This window comes from Cygnus atratus, chromosome 20 (assembly GCF_013377495.2).
Source record: "Cygnus atratus isolate AKBS03 ecotype Queensland, Australia chromosome 20, CAtr_DNAZoo_HiC_assembly, whole genome shotgun sequence".
In the NCBI taxonomy this organism is placed as follows: Eukaryota; Metazoa; Chordata; class Aves; order Anseriformes; family Anatidae; genus Cygnus; species Cygnus atratus.
In genome coordinates, this window is record NC_066381.1 from 9,512,812 (window position 1) to 9,540,089 (window position 27,278).

Here is a 27,278-nt window from a genome sequence, read left to right on the forward strand (position 1 = left end):
AAGTCTGCCCATTACATTTCAGAACAGAGTATTTTATAGAGGCACACTTGCGATGAAATATGTTAAAGATGAGTAAAGTAGGCAAAGACTAATTTGAGCTTGATGCAAACCAACCACTGCAACATAGCCTTATTTCCCTTCTAATTAAGAGGCAAAGCATGGTACATTGATTGCCAGGCCCGAGGCAGATCCTCTGCCACCCACAGCACAGCACACATACTGGGGTGAATAGATTTTCTTCCTACTCTGAAACAGGGAACGAGGAAACTGACTCGAAACTATTAACAAGAAACTAACAGAATAGCACCGTCCGATCTATTTCGTCACAGGGACAACTAGAGTCTCACCATTGCTCCTGAAAAAATACAATATTCCTATTTCATAATTGAATAAATGTAGCCACTCTAAGGATTACAATGTAATGTAGGTAATAATTTCCTACCCAATTTAGAGAGGAAAATCATAGGCTACTCCGACAGCAGAACCAAACAGACTGACTCCTACCCCATGCCCTATGTGTCTATGTATATCCTAGATAGTCTGATATTTGTGAAGTTAAGGGAAAAAAAGTAGTTCTGACAGAGGACTTTCCTATTCAAACTCCCAGGTATTTCTCTCTCCTATGTCCCGTGATGGTTTTGCATTTTCAGGTGGACTAAAACACCTAATTTCTGTTGATACTAACTTTTACAATCAAGACAATTAACACCACATAAATACCTACATTCATAGATTTTGATCAAATTACAATACGATTTTTTTTTTTTTGCTTGTAACATTCCCAAGGCTGCCATTGGAAAACAACAGAACCACCATTTACAGGGCACACAACCAGCTGATTCTCTAGCCACAAAAACCTTTTTTTCCCCCTTATTTCCTCTTGAAGTTCTTTAGCTCACAAGAAAGATTCAACTAAACCAGACATGGGTAGAAATAGGAACACGCATACAAAAGTTGAAGTTTCAGGGAGAAAAACATTTAATAAACACAAAGTTTGATGACACGTACTGCTGCAGTTTCCCTACGCCAAAACCCAAGCAACAAGAAATAATTGAAGGGCAAAATTTTTTCATGAACATCTCGCTCAGACACAAATATTGGGAATGCTTTTTTATGGTTATTACTTTAATACTTAAAGGAACCAAATGCTAAGCAGAAATCACCCCAGTCCGAGAGCTATTTCAAAGACAGAATATTCTAAAGTGAGGTTAAGTGGCTCGTCAATAATAAAAACTCATACATAAAGAATTGCAATTGTTTAATGGAAAATGGTTCTAAAATCAGATACTTGATCTTGACAATGGCTTATTCTCATTTTGGCTAACAAAAAATGAGATAAATTTATTTCAGAGTGGCTGTACAAGCAATTATTATTGCTTGGTCTGGCCCAACTAATTTAAGTCACTTCTCAAGATCAAACAGCCACAATTTCTTTTGTGGATGCAAAGTTGTTAGCTTTTTTTTCTTTTTTAAAAAAAATGTAGTTTAAAAGAATCTCAGGCAGGCTTCAATTAAATTATTTGCATTCTGAAAAAAGAATGACACCATCTTTAGCCAAAAGCTGTTAAAATAGTAAAACAGATAAGCACCTGTAGTTTTAACCCAACGAGTCTGTCAGGTTAGCTGACATCACAAGAAGAGGGTCATAACTTCCATTAATTACTTTCTGATGTTCACTAATTCATTGTGTAGTTCTCTAGACAAAACATCACTGATCTCATTAGGGTATCTATTGAGGATTACCTATTAACAGGCTCAAAGCCTGCAAAAACAAAAAGGAAATAAAGACGCAAAGGAGAAAAAGATGCACAAGCTGACGTGCCTGGAGCTCAAATACCAGAGAAAAGAGAAGCACGCTGAGACAGAAAATCCTAGACAGAGCACTGTGCACCAAAACACTGTATTACTCCTCACACGACACTTCCCGTGAAATTAAACATTTTACAGTTCTACACTCAACCAAGTGAATAAATGAGTTTACCTTCCCTGTAGGAGGAGCAGGGAAGAAAGTTCACACAGGTACTAACGTCTTTCACAGCAGTATGCCTTTCCCTCAGCTGAATCAGACAATAAAAAGAATTCACAAAGCTACGTTTAAATTCATCGTAACTACACATAAGACAGCGCTGGGTGGCCAGCATCCTGCCTTTTCTTCTAGCAGCATGCTTTAGAGTTGCATAACGTATTTTGTAAAAGCCATGACTAATTTTGACTGACGTGAAAAATACAGAAGTATAATAGATCAGATGCTTAAAAACTCAGAACCAGGGCACAATCTTAATAATCACAAGACACCAGAAATCAGCACTGCCCATCTGACTTCAGCAAACACAAGTTCTTGAAGTCTCTTAATTTGTAAAGCATCTCAGTTAACTTTGGCGACTAACCTTCAAGTCTTTGTGCCCACAGACACACAATAACCTCTCCTTCCTCCTGCTCCTAAGTAAGCTTTGACAACCTTTGGTTGCTATCAGCTTGGTTTCTCTTCTCTTGCAGCTCTTCCATAGCCTACATGGAATGTGTTTGACCAGAAAAGCAAAAGAAAAAGATCAAACCGAACAGTATCCGCATTCCTAAAGCTTTTCCCTAGCCAATGAAAGAGTGCGGGACCTGACCATGCAAGGAGTTAACCTCTGAAGCTGATGGAGTACAATCTCAGTTTCTTCACATTCACCATGCCATAATGGCATTGCTGTAACATTTCTTCTGAAATGTGACTACTGAACTGATCTAGATAAGGAATGCAAAAACAAAAGTATTTATCTGGGTTGCAGTAAACATGAAAGCAAAAAAAATGCCAGCATTAAAAAAGATCTGACAAGTTCACGTGCATGCTCTGCATTTAGCTCTTGTTTTAGAGCAACAGTCTGTTATGCTGGCTCCTCTACAGTTTAATGATTTCCTGTTAGGAATTTAAAATTAGAAGCCTCCAACAACTTCCCCATAAACTATTTTCAAGGTTCCTTTAATATCCACATCAAGGAGATATAGAAGGTTCATATGTTATCCATGTCAGCTCACTTCCTTCCCACTTCAAAATAAGCACATTGCAAGAAAATTCAGCAGGTTTTTGTATTGTTTTCCTAGAACTTTTTCCCCTAATATGTCCAGCCATAGTAATTGAAAAAATAAAGGCTGTTCATTTACACAACCTCGTATTTAAACTGAGACAAAATGAGGACCACAACCAATTCTGAAAATCCTAGTCTATGATAGGTGATTGCTTAAGTCTTGTAAGAAATCTAAGTTCTCCATCAATGAGCTAGCTTCAATCTTCAACTACACCCATACTGAACTTCATCTATGTGAACACAGCAATTTCACAAACCGATTTTTGCACTTTGACAAGTACCTTACCTTTAATGAAAACAGGCAAACGCTCTTGCAGTGGCAGCACGTGAAACAGATTGGATCTTTATCATCCACGCTTTCTAGAATTACATTCCTGCAAAACAGACGTGGTATTTATTTAGTACTTCTCACCTATAGATCATAAACCATACATCACTGTTTATTCTTTTGACTCTGAAATGATATAGTATAACTACCGCAGTTACTGTTACACCCCACTCACAAAACCATTTGAACATCTGCAGGCAGATATCCCATCTCAGTTCCTCACTGGGTCGATGAAAGGACTCTCAAACTCTAATCACCACCTTTCCAACAAAAATCAGCATCTATACCTAACCAGCAAAAACACTTGTTATATGAATGCTTTCTAACTAATTGCAGATCAAAGCAAGTCAGGTGAACCTACAGTTGACTTAATCTGACTTCAGAACACCTGTGAAAAAAGCAGTAGCAAAAGAGGCAATCCTGCTGCTTCTCACCTAAGCTCTAACAAACAAAGGTCCTACTTTGGCTGAAATAAAAATCTGCATACACAACTGAAGTAAAATATACCACCACTTTCCAATTTCCAACTCAGCCACAGAGTCAGAGAGAGAGAGAGAATACTTCTACTTTTTGTAGTGGTTTGCAGATTGAATGACTTGTTAGTCATGAAAGCATGGTTTCAGACACCAATTTGGAAATGTTCATGTGAACAACCACCTCTGGCAAGGCAAACTTCAGCAATTCACCATTGTACCAAGACAGTAACTCTGGTAGCTCTGTACCTATAACTTGTTAGGATTATTTTTTTTTTTTTTTTAAGGTTTTGAGGACTGTTTTTGTAACATGGTGTAGCACAACATCAAGCTCCAACCACAATCTATCAAAATTATACAGCCATCTTTCTCTGCAGATGTAAAATCTCTTCTGCATGAACTTCTACAGACAGAATTTTGATAACCAAGGGGTTGTTTGATCTCCAGGGACAGCTTTTATAATAGCAGACTATGATTAGATTTTCTTTATACGTTTACCCATTACATAGGCTCATCTGTATCCCTATTCACTGCGATGATACACAGATGTACAGAGCCCTTGCTCTCCATACGCGTTACATGTGAGTTGTTCAGATACCCAGATGCATCTTCAAAAGCTGAGATTATAGAAGACAGACTGACTGAATGCTTTTGCCTAAGCAACGTACATTACCATTTTGCTTTCAGACGCAGACAGTATTTGTAAGCGTCCTTTAAATGTTTCCCTACATAAAAAAGACAGAAGAATAGAGAAAGATATCAACAAAGATAAGAATATCCATCAGAACCTTTGCCAGCAAGTACTGAAGTCAGAAAGATTTTTTAACATCTGCAACTACTAATAAGCAATCACATTAAAATAATTTACATATGTGAAGAGCACATCACTGAATGAAGCCAGTTTGCTAATAGGCTCACAGTACAGTTTAAGCAAATAAATCCATACAATGAACAAGATACCTCATAAGTTTAAAGACATCTGGAGAACTAAATAACGATTTAAGAAAACAGATTTTTTTTAAGTAGCATGCTACTGTATGTTACTCAGAATGGTTATCTACTATCTCAACATTAAACACACACTGAATTGACAACTCCACCAATGCTCTATCCATGCTTTTAAGACTCAAATATGTATCTACAATAGAAGATAACCAAGTTGCTCACTAGATAAATATACTAAAACACACAGTACTAATAAATAACAAGAGCTACCACATCCAAGTTGTATTCCTACCTAAAGATTAAAATACTTCAGCCATAAAGATTAATCCTTGGCCTCTATCAAAGTTAATTACAGACCAAATATATAACAACACACTCCAGAGAAAGTCTCTACCACATCTTTTCACAAAGATGTTTACTTCTTCCCCTTGAACAGCACATAATACACCTATCTACGTAAAATTACACAATAACAGGTGTATCCTGGCTAGTTATTTTTTAAGGCATAATTACTTAAAAAGATAAAGCCTGTTGCTACAATGCTCTCTTAGAAATTATATTTACTTTAAATACAGATGTTACTTATCAGATTTTTTTACTCTATTTTAAAGCACAATAAAGAGCATTATAACTTCAAAAATTACCCTTTTCTAGGCACAATCAATACTTTTCTTCCAGAAAGCTGCCTTATCTGCACCCTCCCAATATGCCTCTACCTCCACATTCTCTGAACTAGCTCTCTAGAAGGTAACTGAGGTAAATAGCCTCTGCCTCTTGGGGGACTAATTGCCAATAGAAACCATCTGTCTTTCTTCAATTGAAATAAAAACCACATGATCTCAGAAAATAATTAAAAGACACCTGAAAACACCAACAGGCAAAGGAGGATAAAGCAATCTTCTGTAGTCTGCTTGTACCATGCTCTTTTCTTTTTACCCTATAACACTTCTTTCTGTAAGTAAGTGACGAAGAATAATGCTCTCATAAAACCGGGGGGTGAGAGAGAGGGCAGCACTAGCAACACCTCTAGGATTATTAGAAACAGTCCCCAAAGTGGAGTGATAGATGCTCTACAACCAATAACTTCTAAAATAATAAAAGAATAAGCAGTAAGTCACAGTAGCCACCCTATATTAGCTAAGCAAACCAAAATAAAAGTTCATAGGAAGAGAAATATTTCCCAGTCTAGTTAGTGCGTCTGGGATTTGGGGATTTTCTGACCATGGTTGTGATTAGTTTTAAAAGTTTTAAAACTGCAGAATATTAACTGTGAATAGATGGGACCACTGTGGTTCAGGACCACATTACAGCAGTCAAATCTGAGCATTAACTTAAGTGTGGTATCAAAATCTACACCAAGTAGTAATCTCTTAGGTCTTGCCTGTATTTCACAGCGGTGGCTACATCACTGGCTACACACAGTGCAAGGCTGTTTTAGACCAAGTAATCTCAATTGCCTGTCCTGAAAACACAGCATCTGTGGCCAAGAACTATCCAATATGTTCTTAGTGGCGTGCGCAAGCCCCACACAGAAAGAAATTAAAAAGAAAAATATGCCTCAAACAGCATGATAAAGATAAGGAGATATTCACAAACTATGGTGGGGGCCATAGGGTTCATTTACACAGGGAAAAGGGCGTTTTTACCACATGGTAGCCCACGAGGAACACCGGGCAAGCAGGTGCACTTGGGGTATATTAAAAAACCCATGGCTTCCAAATAATGCTCACCTTGAGCTGCCCACACACCTGAAAGCCCCAGAAGGCCCAGCAGCAGCAGCACATCACCGCGGGTTAAGCTGTAAATACAAATATGAGTCCCTTCCAACTCGGGATATTCTATGAAACACCTCCGCTCAAGGGAGGGCAGGCCGCGGAGCCCGGCGCGTGAGGGGGGCGCCCGGGGCCTCCCCCGAGGCCAGGTACGGTGGGTGCCGGGCCCGCTGCCCCCTCACAAGTAATTCTCTCTCACGAATAACTTCCTCACATAAATAACTCTCCCTCACAAACAACGCCCCTGCATCAATAACGCTTCCAGACCCCGAGCGGACCCCGGCAGCCGGGCCGCGGGTCATGGCGCTGCCCCTTCACCTCGCGCTCCCCCCAGCGCCTCACGCCCGCGTTTCCCCTCACCCCCGCCATAAATCCCGTAACCCTTCAGCCCTTGACTTCCCCTGGCCTTTTTCTTCTTCTTCTTCTTCTTCTTCTTTTTTTTTTTTTTTTTTTCAATCCTCCTCCACTCTCCGCCCCACATTCGTTCCCTCGCGCCTCCCCAGCGCAGGCGGATCAACCCCTCTCTCCTCACCCCCCCCCCCCCACCCCACCCTTCCCTCTCCCCCTCCGCCATCCCTTCGCCCTGCGCACCCTAGCAGCCTCCGTCCTCCCCTTCCCTCCCTCTTTCCCTCCTTCCTTCCTCCTTTCCCTCCCTCCCGGGGCCGGGCGGCCGCGCAGGGCTGCGGGAGCGGCGGGGCGTGAGGCGGAGCGGGGCCGGGCTGGGCTGGGGGAAGGCGGCTCCGCACACGCAAGATGGCGGCGGTGGAGCTGGAGTGGGTGCCCGAGACGCTGTACAACACGGCCATCTCGGCCGTGGTGGACAGCTACGGGCGGGCCCGGCGCCGAGACATCCGCTCGCTGCCCGAGAACATCCAGTTCGACGTGTACTACAAGGTGCGGGGGGGGGGGAGCGCCGGGAGAGGTCTGGGCCCGGCTGGGCCTGGGGGAGATGGAAGGAGGTGGAAGGAGAAGCGGCCCCGGGGGGGAGGGGGGGAGGAGGAAGGGGACGGGGGGGCCGCAGCCGGCCTGCCCCACGCAGGGGGGCTCTGAGGGGAAGGGGCGCGGGGCCTCGGCCCCCCGATGCTGCTGGGCCGCTGGGCAGGGCCCGAAGGACGTGGAGGGGGACGGAGTTGAGGGCCTGTGAGGGGGTGAGGCTCCGGGGGGAGGCTCCGGGGGAGGCTCGGGCAGGGCCGTGCCTGTGGAGGTCGCGGGGGCTCCTGTGGAGGGCTCGGGAAGGGCCCGGCCCGGCCCTGCCCTGGGGGGCTGCGGGGTGAGGCCCCCGGGGCGGGGGACGTGGAGAAGGGGTAGGGGCGGGTTGGGACCGAGCGGTTTGGGTCGGGGGGTGTTTTCGGTCCACTTTCGCCCCCCTCTCCCCCTTTATTTTTGCTCTCTTGGAGAAGGTGATATCTGGTAGAAGGCACTGAGTTTGCCATGCTCTCGTACCTTTAATGATCTGGTGGGAACCAGAACTGAGACTCTTTAAACGGTAGAGCTTGTTAGCCTTAAATCTTTCTTTCACGCGGTGGCTATTTCTCATTCAGCTGCCTCCTCTAAAATATCCAGAGTTAGAGGAAAAGGTGTGCTAAGATGGTCCATTAATTTCTATTGTCCACTAAATAGGTGCTTCATCCGTCTACAGGAGCTGCTGGAAAAGAGCATTTGTCAGGAGAGAAACAGTGTGTAAGAGCTATGGAGGCGGATAACCTTTCTTTCCTCTGCCAGTAAATTTCTAAAAACCTAGGATGTGCTAAATGAAGTAGTTCTTCAGATGAGTCCTTATGAACCAGGAGTAGTGGCCCATCCCATACGTATGGAGTAACGGTATTTAGAAGGATGTCTAATCTTCACTAGACAGAGAAACTGTTTCTGTGAAGTTGAAATACACGTTTTCTCTATATTAGGCATTACTTGCCTTCTGTAAGTGTTGAGAAGCATGGGAAATCGTCAAATGAACATGCTTACAGAAAGTGGTGGGGTTGAGATACAGCAAGTGTTAGATAAACACTAAAAGTACGGAACTAATAATGTGGAAAAACATTTTGAGGTTTATTTTTAGCTGTTCATAGGTATGGCTATTGACAAGTAAGCTTCCTTGACACTGTCTTGACATTCATACAGAAAAAGGGATGGTTCTCTGGGGCTTTAAAAGCACAGAAAAAGAACTCCTTCAAATGATAGAAATGTCTAAGTATATGTTATTCCCAGATTGTTTAAAAACTCATTCACAGGTGAGCTAAATAGATCAGCGACTTCCTATACTTTTATTAGCACTCTTCAGTGGTTCCATCAGTTCATATTCATTTGAAGTTATTTCATAATGAAAAATAAACCAGCACTACCTTTGACTTCTAAAGAGACTTTAATCTGTTCTGATCATATACCAGTGGTACATCATCTTGTTCAGGAGATGGTAACAAACATGCTAAGTACCTGTCCTCAAAAATACTGGTTCTGTTGTACTAACCACACAGTCATATGACTTTGGTGGTAATTTGCTTTTTTTTTTTCCTTTTATTTATGAGTTTTACAACAGTTTGATCTGAAATGTATAAGGTACACCTCTATTTCTCATACAAGTATATATCTATGAGATGTCCAAATACAGAATAGCTGAAAGCAGGTTACACAGTCTAGCGAGTGTCTTGCCAGTGCTGCCGATGGCAAGATGGTCTTCCATGTCTTCACTTCTTGTATTTTGTACCTTTTCTATGTAGCAGAATCTATCCTCTTTAATAGTCACATTTAAATTAGCTTATGCATAAATGTGACTAAATCTTGACTGGGATGCTGAAAGCAAGTCTGCAGCCCTGACTAAATGGTGCTCCATATGCAGAGATGTCTGCCTTCAGTGAGCATCTCAAAGCACAGCCCAGATGAATCTTTTGGAACAGTGCTTGCATTTTTCTATGCAACACTGAGTACTGGTTCTTGATGGCTGCAGCAATACAAAGGACATCAGTGAACCAGGTTAGAATGAGCACTCCCATCCATCCCACCTTTGAACAATCCCCTTCCCTGTTTCATATGGTGCTTGTTTTGCTTTTTTGTTTCAGAGCATAGTTACCAGGCTTTCCGAGTTGATATTGATATTAAACGCCATTATAGGTTGGGGAGGTATGTTCAGTGCATCCTGACAATGAGTTCTTTAAAGGAGAATTTCCAAAATCACTAGTAGTCTTTAAAAGAAGACAAACTAGAAGCCTTCTCAGTCTTTGTTCTGACTACGTGTTGGTGGCTACTCTGTTGAAAGGGCGTCAATTTGCTGTTAGTATAGTACAGAATTGTATTTTTTAAATACAGCTGAGGAAAATCAGTGGGTAATGTAGAACTTGTGAAAATAGCTGCATTCAGACCGTGAAAAAGATGGAGAATCTTTCTGTGATTATTGATAGGAAGTTTTTTTCAGTCTCACGTCTAACTTGCAAAAAATGCTTTGTTATCTAGGTGTTATTTGCAACTTGTGATATCGGAGAAACTGCCACCCGCTTTGTAAAGCTAAAAGGTAGCAGCACCAGTCAGACTTTATTTTGATGCGCACTGTGGATGTTAATTGGCTGTGGCCATATAGAACTATTTTTAACATGTTCATTAGTATGGACACTTGAAATTAGCATTTGCCAGTCTTGATTGCACAGTTTGCTAGCTTGGTTACATTGGTTACAGGATATCCTGGAAATTTTCAAGTCTGCGTTGGTGCTAAGAAAAATATAAATGTCTTATCACATCTGTATTTTGAAGAGTTTAATAACCAGTATTGTCGCAAGTAACACCTGCATCTGGAAAAAAAATGTGCAAACATAGTGTATTTTGTTTCCTTAGGATCTTTGCCAGGCTTATGTATATCCTGGTGGTGTTGTTTCCTAGTAAAAGTAGTTCGTTCTTTTTTTTTTTAATTAAACTGGAGGGGAGGTCCAACTTTCAGAAACCAAAGGAAGAAATACGCTGAATCTCAGTTAAAATGTGAGAACCATGCCTGGCAGCTGGGCAGCATTTGCAAATGTCAAACTTTTTAATAAAAAGTGACAACTGGAATAAACAGAAAGTCCTCAAAAAAAAAAAAAAGATTTTCTTTTGTGGCTTGTCAGGGAAAGGATGGTCTTTTGAGGGAGGGAGTTCTTCCAAATAACCGAGTTTTTGACAGAAATAAGACATTGAACTATGTAGTCCAAAGACTGTTCACTTAATGCCGTATGCAGAAGTTAGTTTTTTTCCGCCATGCCTCAGCTTTATATTCTGTTACATGTAATTATCTTTTTTTTTTGTTGATTCTCCTGGTATATTTGAAGGCATACTGCCTCACTAGTCTTAGCGTTCTCTTTCGTAGGTACTTGTTGCAGTTACATGCTAGCAAGCTAATCTTGGATTTACACAGGATAACAGGAGTTTGATCCAGTGTCTAATTTCCTTTTGAAATGTCTGTTCTGGATTGTGCTGTTATTTTTTTTTTTCCACATTGATTTTTCTTGAAAATCATTTGGGTCCAATGTTCTTTGGATGTTTTCTGATGATATCATTAACCACAGGAACAATTGGAGATGACAAATTGTCTCAGTCAGTGCGGACCCGTAACCTTTAGAAATTGCACTGTGCTAACTTGTTTTGTATTAAAATTTTTAGGCAAAATCCAGAAGGCTGTCATCATGCTTTTTCTGTATTTTCAGTGGTCAATAAAACTTCTGGAGTGCTCCCACCTTGATGTGGGTCAAAATACCGATTTTGAATTTACATCCCGATAGCTCCAACTTCTGGTAATGTGTAGCCAGAGCATTGTCTCTTCCCTGTATTCCGGTAATCCGAACAAGAGCAAGTACGGCTAATAAAAGCTCTTGTATTGCATCTAGTTATTCTTTGAATGAAACAAAATGAATAAACAGGAATTTGCTGACACTTTGCAACGCACAATAGAGCGTCCGTTCTCTGCATTGCAGTAGAGACTGCTTTTACTGATGAAGAATGATTATAAGCATCTTTTCCGTAAGGTCAGAGTAAATCTGGTTTGTCCCTCGTATTCCTGGGGATGTGATGAGGGAGGAAGGGACAAGCTACCTATGAAATGAAGTGTAGCTGTACTTCTTTAGTTTGAACATCTTTGTGACCAGAGGAGTACAAACAAGGTCATAAGCAAGCAATGTATCTTACGAGGCAGGCCAGAAATCCAGAGCAAGTGGGTCATATTTTGTAGGGCTCCTGGCTGTGACTGACCAGTGTGACTTCACCAGGCTTAATTAAATTAATGCTGCTGTACTTCTAGGGGTCAGAAATAAATATGTGTGTGAGAACCAAACATGGTTTCCACATGTGTGCATGCATACAGGCGTTCTGATCACCTGCTTAGACTTCCAGGCTGGTGCATGCAATAGGACTTCCCTGAATACTGTTTGGATTAAATCATGTCTATCACCCCCTCTTTAAATTAAGACCTCCCACTGAAGGAGAAGCACCATGTCATGAGCTTTTTTGCCAATGATTATTGCTCTTTTATTTAATATGTCCCTTGTCTGTAGTCTAAATTTGACTGGAACTGAACCATCCTACCTTACGTCGTTGTTGGTTTGAAACTCCTAGCCTTTGCTTACCCTTTTTCTAATTCTTATTATTTAGTTTGCTCTTTATTTTTTTTCTTTTTGGACCTCCATGTGGCATGTTTTCTGATCCTAATGTGGATTCTGGCTTCCCTATTTTTTTCAGTATCCTTGTTAAATCTCATACACTAGAACTCAGCATAATTCTGGTAATGAGGTCACATGAACAAAGGTGTTCAGCCGCTGCTGAAGCAATAATTGCTGTTTCTACTTCATTTCATTCGTACTGATTTAACTTTAAATCAAAGCAAACTGGATAGAAAAAATAGGGTTTCCCTGCTGTGGAGAGTCACATGAATGTGTGACTCTAAGGTTTGTACTTCACACAAAGTGTATGAGTTCCGTGTAGATGTAAAAGAAAAAAAATTGCTGATGTGATACAGGAAGAAGAGTGAGTTAGAAGAAGTGAAGTGCGCTCTGTGTGTAAGGCTATAAGCTCAAAAATTATCTGTTAATTTAGGCTTATTCAATAATGGTCTTTTGTTAGTTGTTTATTTTGCTTGAGGTTCATAAAGATCAGATTCTAATTAGAAATATGTTTTCAAATACATGAAGTTTGCCTTTTTATGCCCTGAACAATATCACATTGAACTAGCCTTGTCCAGACGCTTTGAAGATGGTTTTGAAATTGATTTAAGAGTTCATGTACCTAAATTTCCAACTGATTATTTTCTAAGCCTGTCTGCCACCTGTCCCCTTGGCCTTTAATGAGTCATTTGTCAACAGATTGATTCAGTGCACTAATGATTCCTAAAAATCTTTCTTCCTTCTGTGTTAAGTAGGGGAGAAAGAGAGAGAGGGGGATTACAGCCAAACTTGTTTCCTAAATACTGATTTTGTTGTTTAGGTATGCAATCCTTCCTACATTTAGCATGGTATTCTACAGTACGTTATTGAACATTGCTAAACTTGCTGGGGAGCTCCTTGCAATTCTTTGCGTCTTTAATTCTTACCAAAATGTCCGTATTTATTTTTCAGACCTCTTCCAAACTGGAGCAATAGGAGCATATTTTTCAAATTGCATGTACTACAGTTCTTCTGGAGGGTCCTTTTACAACTGGTTAGAATTAATCTCCATCTGCTTTTAAAATGTGATTAATTTTAAAAAGTTAAATGTATTTTTAGGTTTAGATCAATTGTTTTCTCTTGTACCCAGTGAAACAGCCAAGAATGCTGGTGATACTAATATTGTATCACTTTCTCTGTTATGTTATGGCGTTGCTTTTACTGGTAGTTTAACATCTTTGTCTTTATTTTTAGGGGTTTGCTAGGAAGCAGTTAGAGCTCAGCTTAATCTATTGAGAGAGCACTCTGACAAGAACTTCAACAGAATTATATATGTTTGGTTGGGGACACCGCTGTATGCAGCTTTTGAATGCTTTGGAGAATGTGCTATGGGTTAAATGTAAGTCTTAGCTCCTGAAGGAAGATCATGGTGGTTTTCTCATAGCTGTGCAGAAGAGTTTGACTCTGCACATGTGTAATAACAAGGCAACACATTAAACTTAAACTTTGGTTCATGTCTTCAGTGCCAGAATTGATGTGTCAATTTGAGCTGTTCAAGTTGGAAGTCATACTGTAGGCTCTTGCTCAATTTTCTGTAGGTTTAAAAAAAAAAATCTCTGTTAAGCTCCAAATAGGTTAAGTTTGTGTCTAAAAAAACGTCTTCCTTCTTAAGAAATGAATAGTTTTTCAGAAGTCCAAACCTCTGCCGTTCTTGTCAGGGCATGTTTTTCTTGAATCACTATTTTGTTTTGTTTTTTCATGTTACGTAGCAAGGCTTGTGGTCAGGAATTCTGTCTCTCTGGAGCTTTAACAAGAGAATCATTTCTTCAGTACTTGCAACTGCTTCTCAATGAGCAAATGAGCATTACTGAATCTACTGGAATTGCTTCACAGTTTGCTGTATACTCACTATTTCCATGTCAAATTTTGTTTGAAAATATTGCTTTAACAGCTATAACAGTTTAAAGAGATTTCAAGCTGAGTTGGTTCCTCAAATGTGTGCCAGTGTGTCGAGGCAAGGGGTGAATAGTGTGGTAAATATTCCAAGGATACTGTATTTGTGGTTATACCAGGAAAAAACGTTGGTTGTTTTTCAGATCCAAAAATGGTGCCTTAAGCACTCAGTGCTCATCTCAGAGTTGGGAATAGCAACGTGCAGATCGCAGGCTTGGACCTTTGGGCCTGAAATAATAAATGTATCAAAAATGAGGATGTGGTTCGGGGCTCCCCCCACGACCAGGGTGTTTTTTCATTGGGAATTTAAGAATCCCATGTAACAGTGGGCACATTACGACAAATGTTTATAGAACTTCATAAATATATTAATTTTAAAAGGTCGTATTAGAGTTAACGTTTGGTAAAGCAGTGTCAGAGTAATCACTGGGATTTTTAGTTAGCACTGCAAAGTGATAAGGGGAAATGACGATGTACTTGGTTGAAAACCTAAATATTGAACATACACTAGTCCTTCTGACCGAGTCTTGGTAAAATAACTTGGTGTTAAGTCTTAGTTTCTTCCACAAATGATCTCATTAATTGTTGATAAGATGTCTACCTTCAGTACTGGAATACTAGACAAGATACAATCTGTTTCGATAGTGAAAAATGTTTTAGGAATTATGTGTAATAGTTACCTTTAGAGGGTTGTGTGGAGAAAATGAGACTGCTTACCGTAACAGTAGTTTTCTAATACACAGGTCTGGGTGGTCTTTTGCTACCAGAGAGAATATAGCTTCAGAAGAAACTGATTTGTTTGAAGTACAGGGACATGGCACTGTTTTATCTGAGGAGTAACTTTGCACGCAGACTTGTTCTGTTTTTTAAAGGACTTCCTTTTTTTCCAGTGAAATGGATGACTAAAAGGAAAACATTCATTTCTGGCAATTGACATTATTAGGTCAAAGTATTTTTGAAGGTTTTTTTGTAGGTTCTGTTGGTAAAATAACAAACTTACTGTGCTGTAAAATCAATGTCATGTGCTTTTATAAGGAGAGTTAACTAAAACTAAGTTTCTGGCTGGGGGAGATGTTCTCGCATGCTTTGTTTGAACACAAATTCATCTGTTTCCTGTCTTTGTGGTTAAAAAGGCAAGCAGATATAAGATGCCTATAAAGGTTTTTTAAGAAATTATTAAAACTCAAAGGGGAATGTTAAAGTTTTCATTAAATTTGTGCTTGTACTTGACCATCTCTAGCATGTTCCCTCAGCTTTTGCGCACAGAGTGAGGGTGCTGCTCACTCACACGGCACACGGAGTCTTGCTGCCGACACGCGTGTGTCAGCCTTGGGCAGTGTGTGTTCAAATGCCTTAGCGTGTAGATTGAAAAGTGGGGTTTGCTGAATAACCGTTAAGAGTGCAACGTAGTAGTGCTTTACCTGCATGCTCCTGATGGCATGAAACATTACTGCATAATCTGTTTGGTGTCAGATCGTAAACTGTAGTGTCCTGGTCCTGCCTCACGTAGTGCACACGTGAAACAGGACAGAAATGGACCTCAAATGGCCTCTGTTGAAAGATGCAGCATCTAGAGAGGAGTACTTGTGAGGCATGAGCTACTGGTTTCTCCTTTTTCCCATGGAGCTACTGCCTTGCAAAAAAAATAATTAATATTAAGGACCAAGGGCTGTCCTAGAACACCTAAAACAAATAACAAATGGTTGTACTGGAGCAGTCCTGTGTAATCCGGTGATGTGCTTCTGACAGGAGCTGGGGATGGATATATGAGTATGGCAAGTGTATAGTAGTGCTTTCTTTGATTACGTACCCAGCTTTCAGTCATTTGTGGTTCAGGGACTTTGATATCAGGATTTAATAGCCTGCAATGGATTTTTCTGCTGTATATTTGTACAGACACTTTCATACCTACGTAAATTCTTAGTATTTACAGCATAATGTTGCAGAAAGTTCTGCAGCTTAACTATGCGTTGCATAAAGAACTGTCTCCATGGCTTGTTTTTTTGTGAGCAAGCCAACTGATATATTTCCTTATCTGCAGGTAAAAATCAGTCTGTACATAAAATCAGCTGTTGCTTTTAATAAATTTACAAACAGATTCGCATGAATATTCCCATTTACTCAAACAGGAATTACTCGTGTAAGCTCAGGTATTAATGGGGTCAGGGCTCATGCCTGTGTTTTGCTCTGGGTATTGGTGAGTCATCCGTTGCAGAACTTGTGTTTTTTTTGTTGTTGTTGTTTGTATATATAATTTTATTGCTGCATCCTTTGTTCTAGGGGCCTGCTCAAGTTTTCTAGGATCACAATAGATTATTTGAATATATGCTTTATGCTTTGGCTTTGGATTTCCACTTACAAATATTCTAAAATAATGCTGGTTGCTAGATTCTGTGTAATTTTTAAAATGTTTTCAAAGCATCTGGTATCAAAGAAGCTATTCATTGTAATTCTTGATAACATGGGGAGTTTTTTGGCTTTGTTTTCCAGCTGAGGTGTTGCGGTGTTTTGATGATGCAAGTGAATATAGTGGATATTTGGAGAAAGGAAGAAAAAAGTGGACAAAAACAACTTGAAACCACATACGGAGCTCTCATAGCTTGTGTTTGTTCAGCTTTTAACACTAAAGTTGTGCTCCTGTGTGGAGATCGTGGAACTGTTACTTTTTAATATTTACTCTGCTCTGTTTCAATACTTTGAAGTCTAGGTTTCATCATAAGTCATCCTTGTGTTAAATTTCCCAGGAGAGTGCACGGTCTTAAATTTTCAAATATATTTGTGTCCTTCTTTCAGCTTTACCAACAGGGCCGATTATGCCAGCTGGGTAGTGAATTTTGTGAACTAGAAGTTTTTGCGAAGGTGCTACGAGCTTTAGATAAAAGGTAAGTATCTTAATATTTTGTTAGTTCTCATTTCAGCTCTTAGCCCTTGATCTGGGTTTTAAATTTGGAAAAGGTCTCTAATTTTCTTGGGTTTAATAGCCCATGTGATAACCATAGGTATACCCCTTCAGATTTGCAGAAAGGCTTCTAAAGTACAGTGTCTCTTTCTCTGTCATAAAATAAATAAAACAGTTGTAACTTCCATGCAAATACACCAAGTCGTCTGTGGTGCTTGGTGCTCAGATTGCTTTCTTTTTCTACTATGCAGTTTGTGCGAGCCATAAGTCTTGTGATTGGTTTCACTACTCACCAATACCATGCCCTAAAAGTTTTTAGACCTGCGGGTGTTCACTTCTATTACCACATGCAGTGTATGCTGTGTGTGTAGATTATACGTGTGTTTATCTCCATTGTTGTGACTGTTCTTAATCAGATGAGCGAGACGTACGGGCCAGTCAAAATATCTGTTTCTTTAGGTTGCAGCTAATCCTAGGGGAAGGGCTATCAAACTGATAGGATTGCCCCAGTTTAAAGAGTTCTCCTGTCTTTAAATATTACCACTCTGTATTGTTACGATCAGAACTTGACTTTTTTAGATCAAATTATTTATAACCAAAATAAGCTTTGTGTCTTCAGACATATCTCCCGTGCCTTGTTGCGTGTGTGATGTTAATGGGTTCGTCACTGCTTATTTATCTGCAATTTCTGTGGGAGATGTGGGGCAAGGGTGGACTTTGAGGCTTCCCCCACTCTGAGATTTAGCTGAAAGTGTTTTCCAATTCTAACAATGTGTGGGTAGTTTATATATCGCTTACACTGGAGGGTGTCCTTGTAAAGAACTTTGTGTACACTCGTTCTATTTGTTGGCTAATCCAACAACTGTAATCCATTAGCCTTGAGATTGACAATTATTCTGTATTCATCTGGTTTTGGTTTGAGCGAAGATCGGAGTTATTTCTTTGAATCACTACTCATTTGAATTCGTGGCACTCAAGAGACAACTGACTGCAATGTTTTAAAAACTTTATGTATAACTAAATTATGTTTTCTTTTGTTTCAGACATCTGCTTCATCACTGTTTTCAAGCTCTGATGGACCACGGAGTAAAAGTTGCTTCTGTACTGGCCTATTCTTTCAGTAGACGGTGCTCCTACATAGCAGAATCAGATTCTGCTGTAAAAGAAAAAGCAATCCAGATTGGTTTTGTTTTAGGTAACTGATGATAGGCTGTTAAGTATGATACTCTTTTCATTCAAGCTTCAGTTAAGCTAATGCTATTTTTTTCTTTTTAATATCTGTAACTTTTTAAAATAATGCGTATGTGTTTGGAATATAAGTTTTAGAAAGCTACTTGGTGTCTTAAATATATTGGATTTAAATGTCTGAGAATTTCAAGCTGCTCTCTGCTTTTTGAATGTTTGAGATTTAAAATTTGCAGGCATGATGCTTAATACTAAGATTTTTTTTTTCTCCAGGGGGATTCCTATCAGATGCAGGCTGGTATAGTGACGCTGAGAAGGTATTTCTTTCCTGCCTTCAGCTGTGCACCCTTCATGATGAAATACTTCATTGGTTTCGTGCAGTAGAATGCTGTGTAAGGTGAGCTCACCTTTTTTGCATGAGAAGGAGTTTTGCATTGGTGTTTGCTGAAATTACATTTAGTACAAGAAGAATTCACCAAATATGAATGATAAAAATACAGTTGAGCAGAAATAAAAACAAAACATACCTTTCCTGATAATAGATTCAATGTGTTCTTGAGCTATTTAATTATTTAGTAAGGTAAATTCAGGTGTCTAGTTCTTGTAGATGCCTTCAGCCACAACTTAAGCATTTGGAAAATAATTTATTTTTAGGAGTCATTTAGTTTTTGCACCTGGCTGGTTTCACAAGACCTGTAGTGGGGTCTGTTCAGGTAAGATCCCCTGCTCTTACATTCATGTACCTAGATGTGTGATGCTGATACAATCTGCAGCAAGTAGCCAGGTTGTTTTCATTGGTGATGCTGTGACTGACCTCTTCTGTGTGTTACAGCTATGGGCTTGAATACCTATGTAAGCATAGTTAAATTTGAGATTTATATTTTTTTAGCTGCTGTAATGAACAACAAGGTATCCTGTTTATCTGAATATAGACAAAAATATTGTTTTGGAAAACTGCTCCAAAACAGAACTGCACCTTGTTTGTAGTTGGGTAAATGAGAAATAAATAGGTTTGCCAGTAGTTGCTTATTTTATGTATTTTTTTTTGGTGTTGGAGAACGATATACAGTCCACACAGTTGTGGATAAAATATTTTCATTTTGTGCTAGAAAAAACATCCATCATTAGAATGATTTCTTCTGAACTGGAGCTGTTAATTTTGTTTGGGCAGAGACAGCCATTGTTCTTGTAATGGAAGCTGATGGCCTGCATATAACATTAAGTCACTCTGGGCAACAGCGTGAATGGAGAGATACTGCTTTATGTGCTGGCATCTCCCGAACAATTAAATGACAGCACAGTTAAGTTGGAAATGTATCAAATAAAAAGAATTTGAAACAATTTCAGAAGTGCTAAGTACATAAATGCTAAAAACCCTTTTGTGGGAGAGAGCAGTAACTGTACTCAGCTTCAAAGTCACGAGGTAGTAAGATAAACTTTTTGTTGTTACTATCTAATCCCCAATGTAGAATAACTTGTTTGAACCACTTGAATAACTTGTTTAAGTCCAGCACTTAAAAATACAATGCTCTAAGAAGTGGCTCTTTTTATTCTGAAACCTAAAAAGTCCAGTCTCCAGGGGTTTAATTAATGCACTGTATTATTAATAGAATGCAATTTAAAAATGTAAGCCTTTGTTGTCTAGACATGATTTGGTGTTTCTTCGTTGTACTAGCACTAGTAAATTATATGAGAAAACTCAAAAATGTGGTTTGGGATCTCTTATACAAACTTTTATACTACTTCCTTGCAGGTGTAGTACTCTTATTGGCTTGATTTCTTTCATTTTTCTATCTTAAACAATAAGGCACAAATATGTAATACATGGTTCTCCCACATCATTGTTTCACATTTTGCTAATTCTTTTTTGGTGTTTTTAGCCTTACCAACATGTTGTGTAACCCTGTGGTTGCTGTTTATTATGCTATTAGAGAATGATTTTACTCGAAAGGCCAGCATTGCAGACATTAAAGAAGATTTGAAATTTTTAGCTTACAGGTTATAAAGTGTTTATTCTATGTCTTGTCTTTATCTTCTAAAATTCCTTTGGATTAATAATGGCATTTTTGTTACTCAAAACTAGATCATATTTAAAAAAACAGAAAAGCAAAAACCCCCACAACCCTTTCAGTTTATCTGAAGGATTGGGTTAGGATTAGCTTGGTTTCTGTTGGTTGTTTTTAGACGCTGCCGCTGAAGCACCAAGGTACTGGATATTGTCTTTCCCATGTGCATATGTAAACTGCAGTACTATCCCCACTCACATACGTCATTACATGAGATGTGGGCTTCGTGTTTTTGATGTTAGATGGCAGCTCCTCAGCAGCTCAGTAGTTGGAATAGTTTCCACTCTTTCTGAAAACTACAATTGCTTTGGTTTTTCTCTCCAGTTTATTTAAAATTCCTGCCTTTATTGCATCTAGATAGTTTTCTGCTGCCTGTGACCAAGAACACAATGCATTTCTGCATCATGTTTAGTTCTTAGAACTTATTTAAGGAAAAATAATTGTCCTTTTTTTTTTTCCTCTGGGTCTTTGTCACAGTGTTTCTCCTTGGAAAGCTGATGTTTGTTTACTTAGCATGTTTCAGGGGGTTTCTGAAGGTCTTTTCTTTTGATCATCTCTCTGCATGGCTAATATACATCTGCTCTGTGCTTGCCTGCCAGTCCCTGCTTGTGAAAATGTCAGCTTTATTTCCTTTCTTGTTGATGTTTGATTTCATGATACATTTCAATCAGAAAGTATAGGAAGAGTATTATGGGTAGGCTGAATTTATAGAGCAAATTTAAATGTATTACCTTGCTGTTGCAGGAGGCATAGCTACAGTAACTTAGAAATTTCTACTCAGAGTAAATGCTTACAGGAAACAAGTATAAAGAAGAGAAACATTTGGTCTAAAACATAATTGATCTTGTCTTCCTCTGTAACAGTTTATCAGAAGATCTAGCATAATGTATCATAAAGGTATAAAATATTGCACTATGCATTAGCTCCTGTTTCCTGAATTTAGCCCATCTTTGCAGTACGGAATGAAGTTTATGAAAAATAAAACATAAAGCCACACCAAAGTGGTTTGAGCACTGGATATACAGTGATTCATCAACATGGAAAAAATCATTTGACATTTCCAACAGTAAAAATTCTTGCTGTGCAAGATGCAAAGCATGGAGTACTGAAGCAATATTCTGTAAACAGTTCTTCTGTATTACTGAATTCAAACAGTGATAGCCCAGTTCTGTTGTGAGTATAATGCCAAATTATAGATCAGTGATACTACTGTATAATGAAATGGTTTATTCAGGCTGTGTTTAGATGATCTCTTTACATCTTCCTAAGGTTGCTGCATGTTCGAAATGGTAACTGTAAATATCACTTGGGAGAAGAAACGTTCAAACTAGCTCAGTCTTACATGGACAAACTTGCAAAACATGGTCAGCAAGCAAACAAAGCAGCACTCTATGGGGAGTTGTGTGCACTGCTTTTTGCCAAGAGCCACTATGATGAGGTGAGTGGGATTAGTTTGTTTTTGTTTTACTTCAGGAAACTGATTATGAAATCTGCTAGGACTTCCCATGACTGGCTCGCTATTCCTATTGTATTCCTCCTGATCGTTTCTGGTTCTTGTGTGGCAGTGCCAGAGGAATACTTGATTTGCCAGCTGATTTCTGTGTGTTCTTAGTTAGTCTACAAGCTCTTCATTGTACTTTAACCAACATTAATAATCTATCACATGTAATTTCTGAGTATATTTTGGTTACCAGGAAATGACATTACAGAAAGCTTATTTTAATAGGTAAAAATGAATTGGAAAGCACAGATAGCACTTCTTTGCAGCTAGTTTAGAAAAACTGCAACTTCAGTGTAACTGCTGCATAAACTGCAATTTTCTTTTAGCTTCTAAATACACTGACTAGGAAGCTGTTGTTTACAGTAAGAATTGTAAGGATTACTTAAAGACTATTGAATACTTTTTTGTCTCTAGAATATATTGCATTCATTGTAATTATACGGAACTTAGACTAGTGTAAAATACTTACAAGTTCAATTACTAAGCTTAAGAGGAATCTTTAAGTTGGCCTTCTCAGATTTAGCTGAAAAAGCTTTATCAAACATAAGCAACTAAACAGCATTTTTTAAATTTTGTAGTGTAAATGATCAGTGTATGTTTTTAGAGCCAAGTAATGAAATTCCAGATTAAATATGTCGGTAACTTTGTTCAACAGGCTTATAAATGGTGTATAGAAGCTATGAAGGAGATCACAGTTGGCCTGCCTGTAAAAGTAGTAGTGGATGTTTTGCGACAAGCTTCAAAGGTGAATTCAAAATCTTCTACATGCCTTTTGTAAGTTACTACTGAGAATGGGTGAGGATGGGTAGTACCTCCAGAATACTCAGGTAACCTGGTCTGTATCGTGAGCGTTATGGTTTGTTGTTTGTCTAATTGGTCTATCTCAGTCTCAGCCCTGTGGATTTTTTTTCCTTCTCCCTGAAACTGACTTACAGCTGTTCAAAGGAACCTCATGACAGAGTTAACCTGAGAGCATTCCATGAAAAGGTGGTCTGTTTCCATCTTTGTAGACTTGGTGCAGTACTAGCACTCTATTTAGTCATTTATGCCAGAATAAAATGTTTATTAATGTTATCTGTAAATTTTTCTTAAATAAGTTGAAAATTACTTTAGTAACAATGACAATACTTTGAAATTAGAAGTAATAGTGAGCGATTAGGCCAATATCTGGAGGAGGTGGATTCTGAGGGTACACCTCTTCATGTGCTTCATTTCTATGTGTTTAGGCTTGTGTTGTAAAACGTGAATTTAAGAAGGCTGAACAGCTGATAAAACATGCAGTATACCTTGCTCGGTGAGTAGCATTCCGAAAAATACCTTTTAAAATTGATGCTTAACTTGCCTCGGTTTGTAAAATAAGCGTGTTTCTACAGGGAGCATTTTGGAGCCAAGCACCCCAAATATTCTGATACGCTACTAGACTATGGATTTTACTTGCTCAACGTAGATAATATATGCCAATCTGTTGCGATCTATCAGGTATGCAGCAAAGTTAAATGTCTGTCTTTGGTTTCTATTAGTGAAAAGCTCTCAAAGTTTGTGTTTTTTTTTGTTTTTTTTGTTTTTTGTTTGTTTGTTTTTGTTTTTTTTTTTTTTACTGAAACTCATGTGCAATTAATTCAGGGAAAGAGACAAAAGTTGATTTAATTCCGGGCAAACTTTTTCAAAAAACAATGAAAACAACCATCAGTTTTTGCTTTTGTTTTGCCCTGAATCCTGAATGGATTTTATATATTTACTGCATCAAGTGTGTACATATAGGCCTATAGAATTTCAGAACCATCCAACATTTTTTTTCCTTTTTTTACAGTGACAGAAATTCATAAGTAGTTGAAGTAGTTGTTCTTTTGTGTTTTTTTTTTTTCTTCTCCTGTATTGACTGATGAAATGGTGTTCTTTTAACTCTTTCAGACAGCTCTTGATATTCGGCAGTCAGTATTTGGAGGTAAAAACATACATGTAGCTACAGCTCATGAAGACTTGGCTTACTCTTCTTATGTTCACCAGTACAGCTCTGGAAAATTTGACAATGCACTGTGAGTACATAGGTTTGAGGTAATGGCAGTAAATCTAGCACTGTAAATGGGGGAAAAATGTTTTTAAATGGTATGGATTTTCTGATCAGAACTTAAATGTATCTGTTCGTTTTATTAGTGTTTCTAATACTTTACCAGTTAGCTGCTAATTTAAATAAAAATCTGGCTGCATCTATTTAAACTTTTTCAGATTCCATGCTGAACGTGCTATTGGCATTATAACTCACATTCTCCCAGAAGACCATCTTCTCTTGGCATCTTCAAAGAGAGTTAAAGGTAGCACACTTAATTGCGTTACTTGGAACAGTTTAATACTATGTCAGTGGAGATCAGTCATTCAGATATGTTTATCCTGTTCCCCAACAGAGGCATTGTAACTTGAGCTTTTTCCCAAATGGAGGTCACTCTAGAAGACTCTCAGCAGTCCTCGGTGCTCTTTGTCAACACACTTGTAAAATACAAATAACTTCTTTAAAACTTAGTGGAAGACTCATTGAATAAAAATAGTAAAAGTATAGATTATTTAAAAAAAACAGGTTGGTAACTCTGGTCATACCATTTGAAAGAAGTTTGTAATAATCATAAAGCCTGATTTAGATGTCTCCCGAGGTCTCTTGGGTAGATGACTTTCTGCTACCTACAGTTAGCATATATGTGTTCAGAACACAGTAACTTGTTTTTTTCCCCCCTGCTATACTCAGCACTTATCCTGGAGGAGATTGCAATAGACTGTCATAACAAGGAAACTGAGCAGAGGTTACTTCAAGAAGCTCATGACTTGCATCTGTCCTCGCTTCAGTTAGCTAAAAAAGCTTTTGGGGAGTTTAATGTACAGACAGCAAAACACTATGGCAACCTTGGAAGACTGTATCAGTCCATGAGAAAGTTTAAGGTAAGATTATACTAATGTAAATGTCTTAAGATCTACAAGACCCCTATAATTCTGTCACTGTAAATAATTTTATTCTATATCTATAATTCATAACCTCAGTTGATATTTTTATGGCTGGAGAACTTGTACTTTAATATCTCACTTTGCTTTGTGCAACGATAATTAAGACGTCTTCAGAGACAGTGTGATGTCAATTTTGAAGACAGAAGTGATACTATTTGATCATCTAAAACAGTATTTTGGTTTACCTAGTTCTTTTATGCCTTTTATGAAATAGTACCGTCTATTTAGCCACTAAATAGTTATGTTTATTTGTCTCCCCTTTTTATTTTTATTTATTTATTTATTATAGTATGGTGAGTAGTCTGACCTATATGAATTTGTTCCTCACAGGAAGCAGAGGAAATGCACATCAAGGCAATTCAGATTAAGGAGCAGCTTCTGGGTCAGGAAGATTATGAAGTTGCCCTGTCAGTAGGACATCTAGCTTCTCTCTATAACTATGATATGAATCAATATGAAAATGCTGAAAAGCTTTATTTGAGATCCATAGCAATTGGTAGGTGATTCTTGCAATGTTTGTCTACATAGCACTTTTAATAGCACAGAAAAGCTTATTACTAAAACCTTTAAAACACAGTCTAGTACTTCTTCTTAAATCTTCTCCTGGGGACTGAATTCCAGAATTTTATCACTCCCAGGTTTGCATCAGAACTCACTCTTGAAAATGTCTAGAAACATGACTAATTACAAGCTTTGGTGTTAGTCTTCAGACTACATTTTGGAGTTGTAGCTACAACTTAAATACAGAATGTGGTTAAATTTTGGAAGAAATGGAAAGCCGTTGTGCCTGTCAGCCTTCCTTGTGTATTCATTAATTTTTTTCCCCATTATCACTTGCTGTGAACTTACAAATAAGTGTATCTTTGGGCCTTGCTCTAGCTCAATTTTGAAAAAGGCAATCTTATTTCATATTGTTAAAATGTAGAGTGAGTTACCAAAAAAAAAAAAAAAAAGATTTTAAGGTAGAAGACTGAAAAACAATTTTTTTAATTGAACTTGGATTGAAATTGTGACACAAAATGATTGCCTTCTGTATGAGGCTGCTGGATTCTATGCATGTAAAGCTATGACTTGATAAATGATGTGGTAGTATAGTCCTTGAGGACAAGTTACAGTTCCATTTAAAGGAAAAGTTTGATATCAGTGTCAAGCATTTTCCAGGAAGCTTGCATGTTGTAACAAAAAGGTTCATGTTGCTGGTAAAAATGACATGAGAAGTAAGGTACAATGTATGGGTGGATTGCCTTTTAATTTTGTTATCTTCTGGGTTTCTTCAGGAAAGAAGCTTTTTGGTGAAGGATACAGTGGACTTGAATACGATTACAGAGGTCTCATTAAACTGTACAATTCCATTGGCAATTATGAGAAAGTTTTTGAGTACCACAATATTTTGGCCAATTGGAACCGGTTGCGAGATCGGCAGTTCTCTGTTACAGATGCTCTGGAGGACGTAAGCACCAGCCCTCAATCCACTGAAGAAGTGGTCCAGTCTTTTCTGATGTCTCAGAACATTGATGGACAGAGTAGCTAAGAACTTGGTCAATTAACCAGTTAAGGTTTTTTCCCCAGATTACAGGGGAAAAGTCATACTGTGAAATCTAAACCATGTAGTTCTCTGGGGGCTGGAATTTGCATTGAAACACTGGTCCAGTCTACTGAAGAGTGCCCATACGGATGAATGTGTGTTAAATTCTTATCAGCATGTGTATGGCATGTTTAGTTCGGCTCACATTTTTAACTGGGTATTCCAGAAAGCCCCTACTTTCTCTCTTCTTTCGAAAGAACCTACTTTACAGAAAGTCTGCAAGAGAACATTAAATAAAACTGTTTGAGTTCAAAAGAGTTGCATTCTTGTTATGAATGGAAGGTTTCATCAAGAGCTTTCTTCTGATATACAGAAAGAATAAATGCTATGCTATAAGAAATTATACAAGAGAGGTCTTTCTACTGTATGCATTGTAGCAAAGTTAATCACAAACATTAAGAAAAGGGAGAATGCCTTGGCTGCCACCTTATGAAGAGAAGTGGCAACGAACCACTTGGGAGAGAGCAACGTACTCTTTGTGAACCACGATAAGTTGATAAGCAAATAACCACCGTATGTTGTTTTTAATATCCTGAACTGGACCAGTGTTCATCTGTAAGTGATAGAAGATCCAGTAGACCAGCAATCTTAGTTTTCTTTGGTACCAACCAAGAGTGCTAACTTTCATAACAGGACCAGGAAAATCAAAAGTGGACCAGCCTGCTAGAAACAGTTTTTGGACCAGTGGCTTTAATTTAATATTTCTGCCCCTGCATTCACTTTTACAGTAGAGTTATTTCATTTAGATGTATGATCAGTGCAAAATTATATTCATGTAATAGATACAAAACTAGGAAGTGAACGTTCTTTAGCAGTTGCGATGGCATGTCTTTACTTAGTAAGCGTATACAGATATTAATGTCAATGCCACACACAAGAACTAGAAATGCTTAACTATTTGCTGCAGCCGTTTTTTATTTT

General features: G+C 38.6%; 1 protein-coding gene across 2 annotated transcripts; it reads left to right on the forward strand.

Moving 5' to 3' along the window:
* Positions 1-7,247: 7,247 nt before the first annotated feature.
* Positions 7,248-26,697, forward strand: APPBP2 (amyloid beta precursor protein binding protein 2). Of its 2 annotated transcripts, XM_035560857.2 has the most exons (14): positions 13,155-13,231; positions 13,432-13,576; positions 16,924-17,012; positions 18,073-18,224; positions 18,488-18,611; positions 21,550-21,718; positions 22,437-22,526; positions 23,008-23,075; positions 23,155-23,260; positions 23,693-23,817; positions 24,008-24,093; positions 24,519-24,709; positions 25,103-25,268; positions 26,050-26,697. In XM_035560857.2, exons 2-14 carry the CDS (start codon positions 13,547-13,549, stop codon positions 26,301-26,303), a joined length of 1,650 nt encoding a protein of 549 aa, XP_035416750.1. In that variant the 5' UTR covers positions 13,155-13,231; positions 13,432-13,546; the 3' UTR covers positions 26,304-26,697. The 2 variants fall into 2 exon arrangements, with proteins under 2 accessions (XP_035416748.1, XP_035416750.1); XM_035560855.2 differs by lacking the exons at positions 13,155-13,231; positions 13,432-13,576 and adding an exon at positions 7,248-7,483.
* The last annotated feature ends 581 nt before the right edge of the window (positions 26,698-27,278 follow it).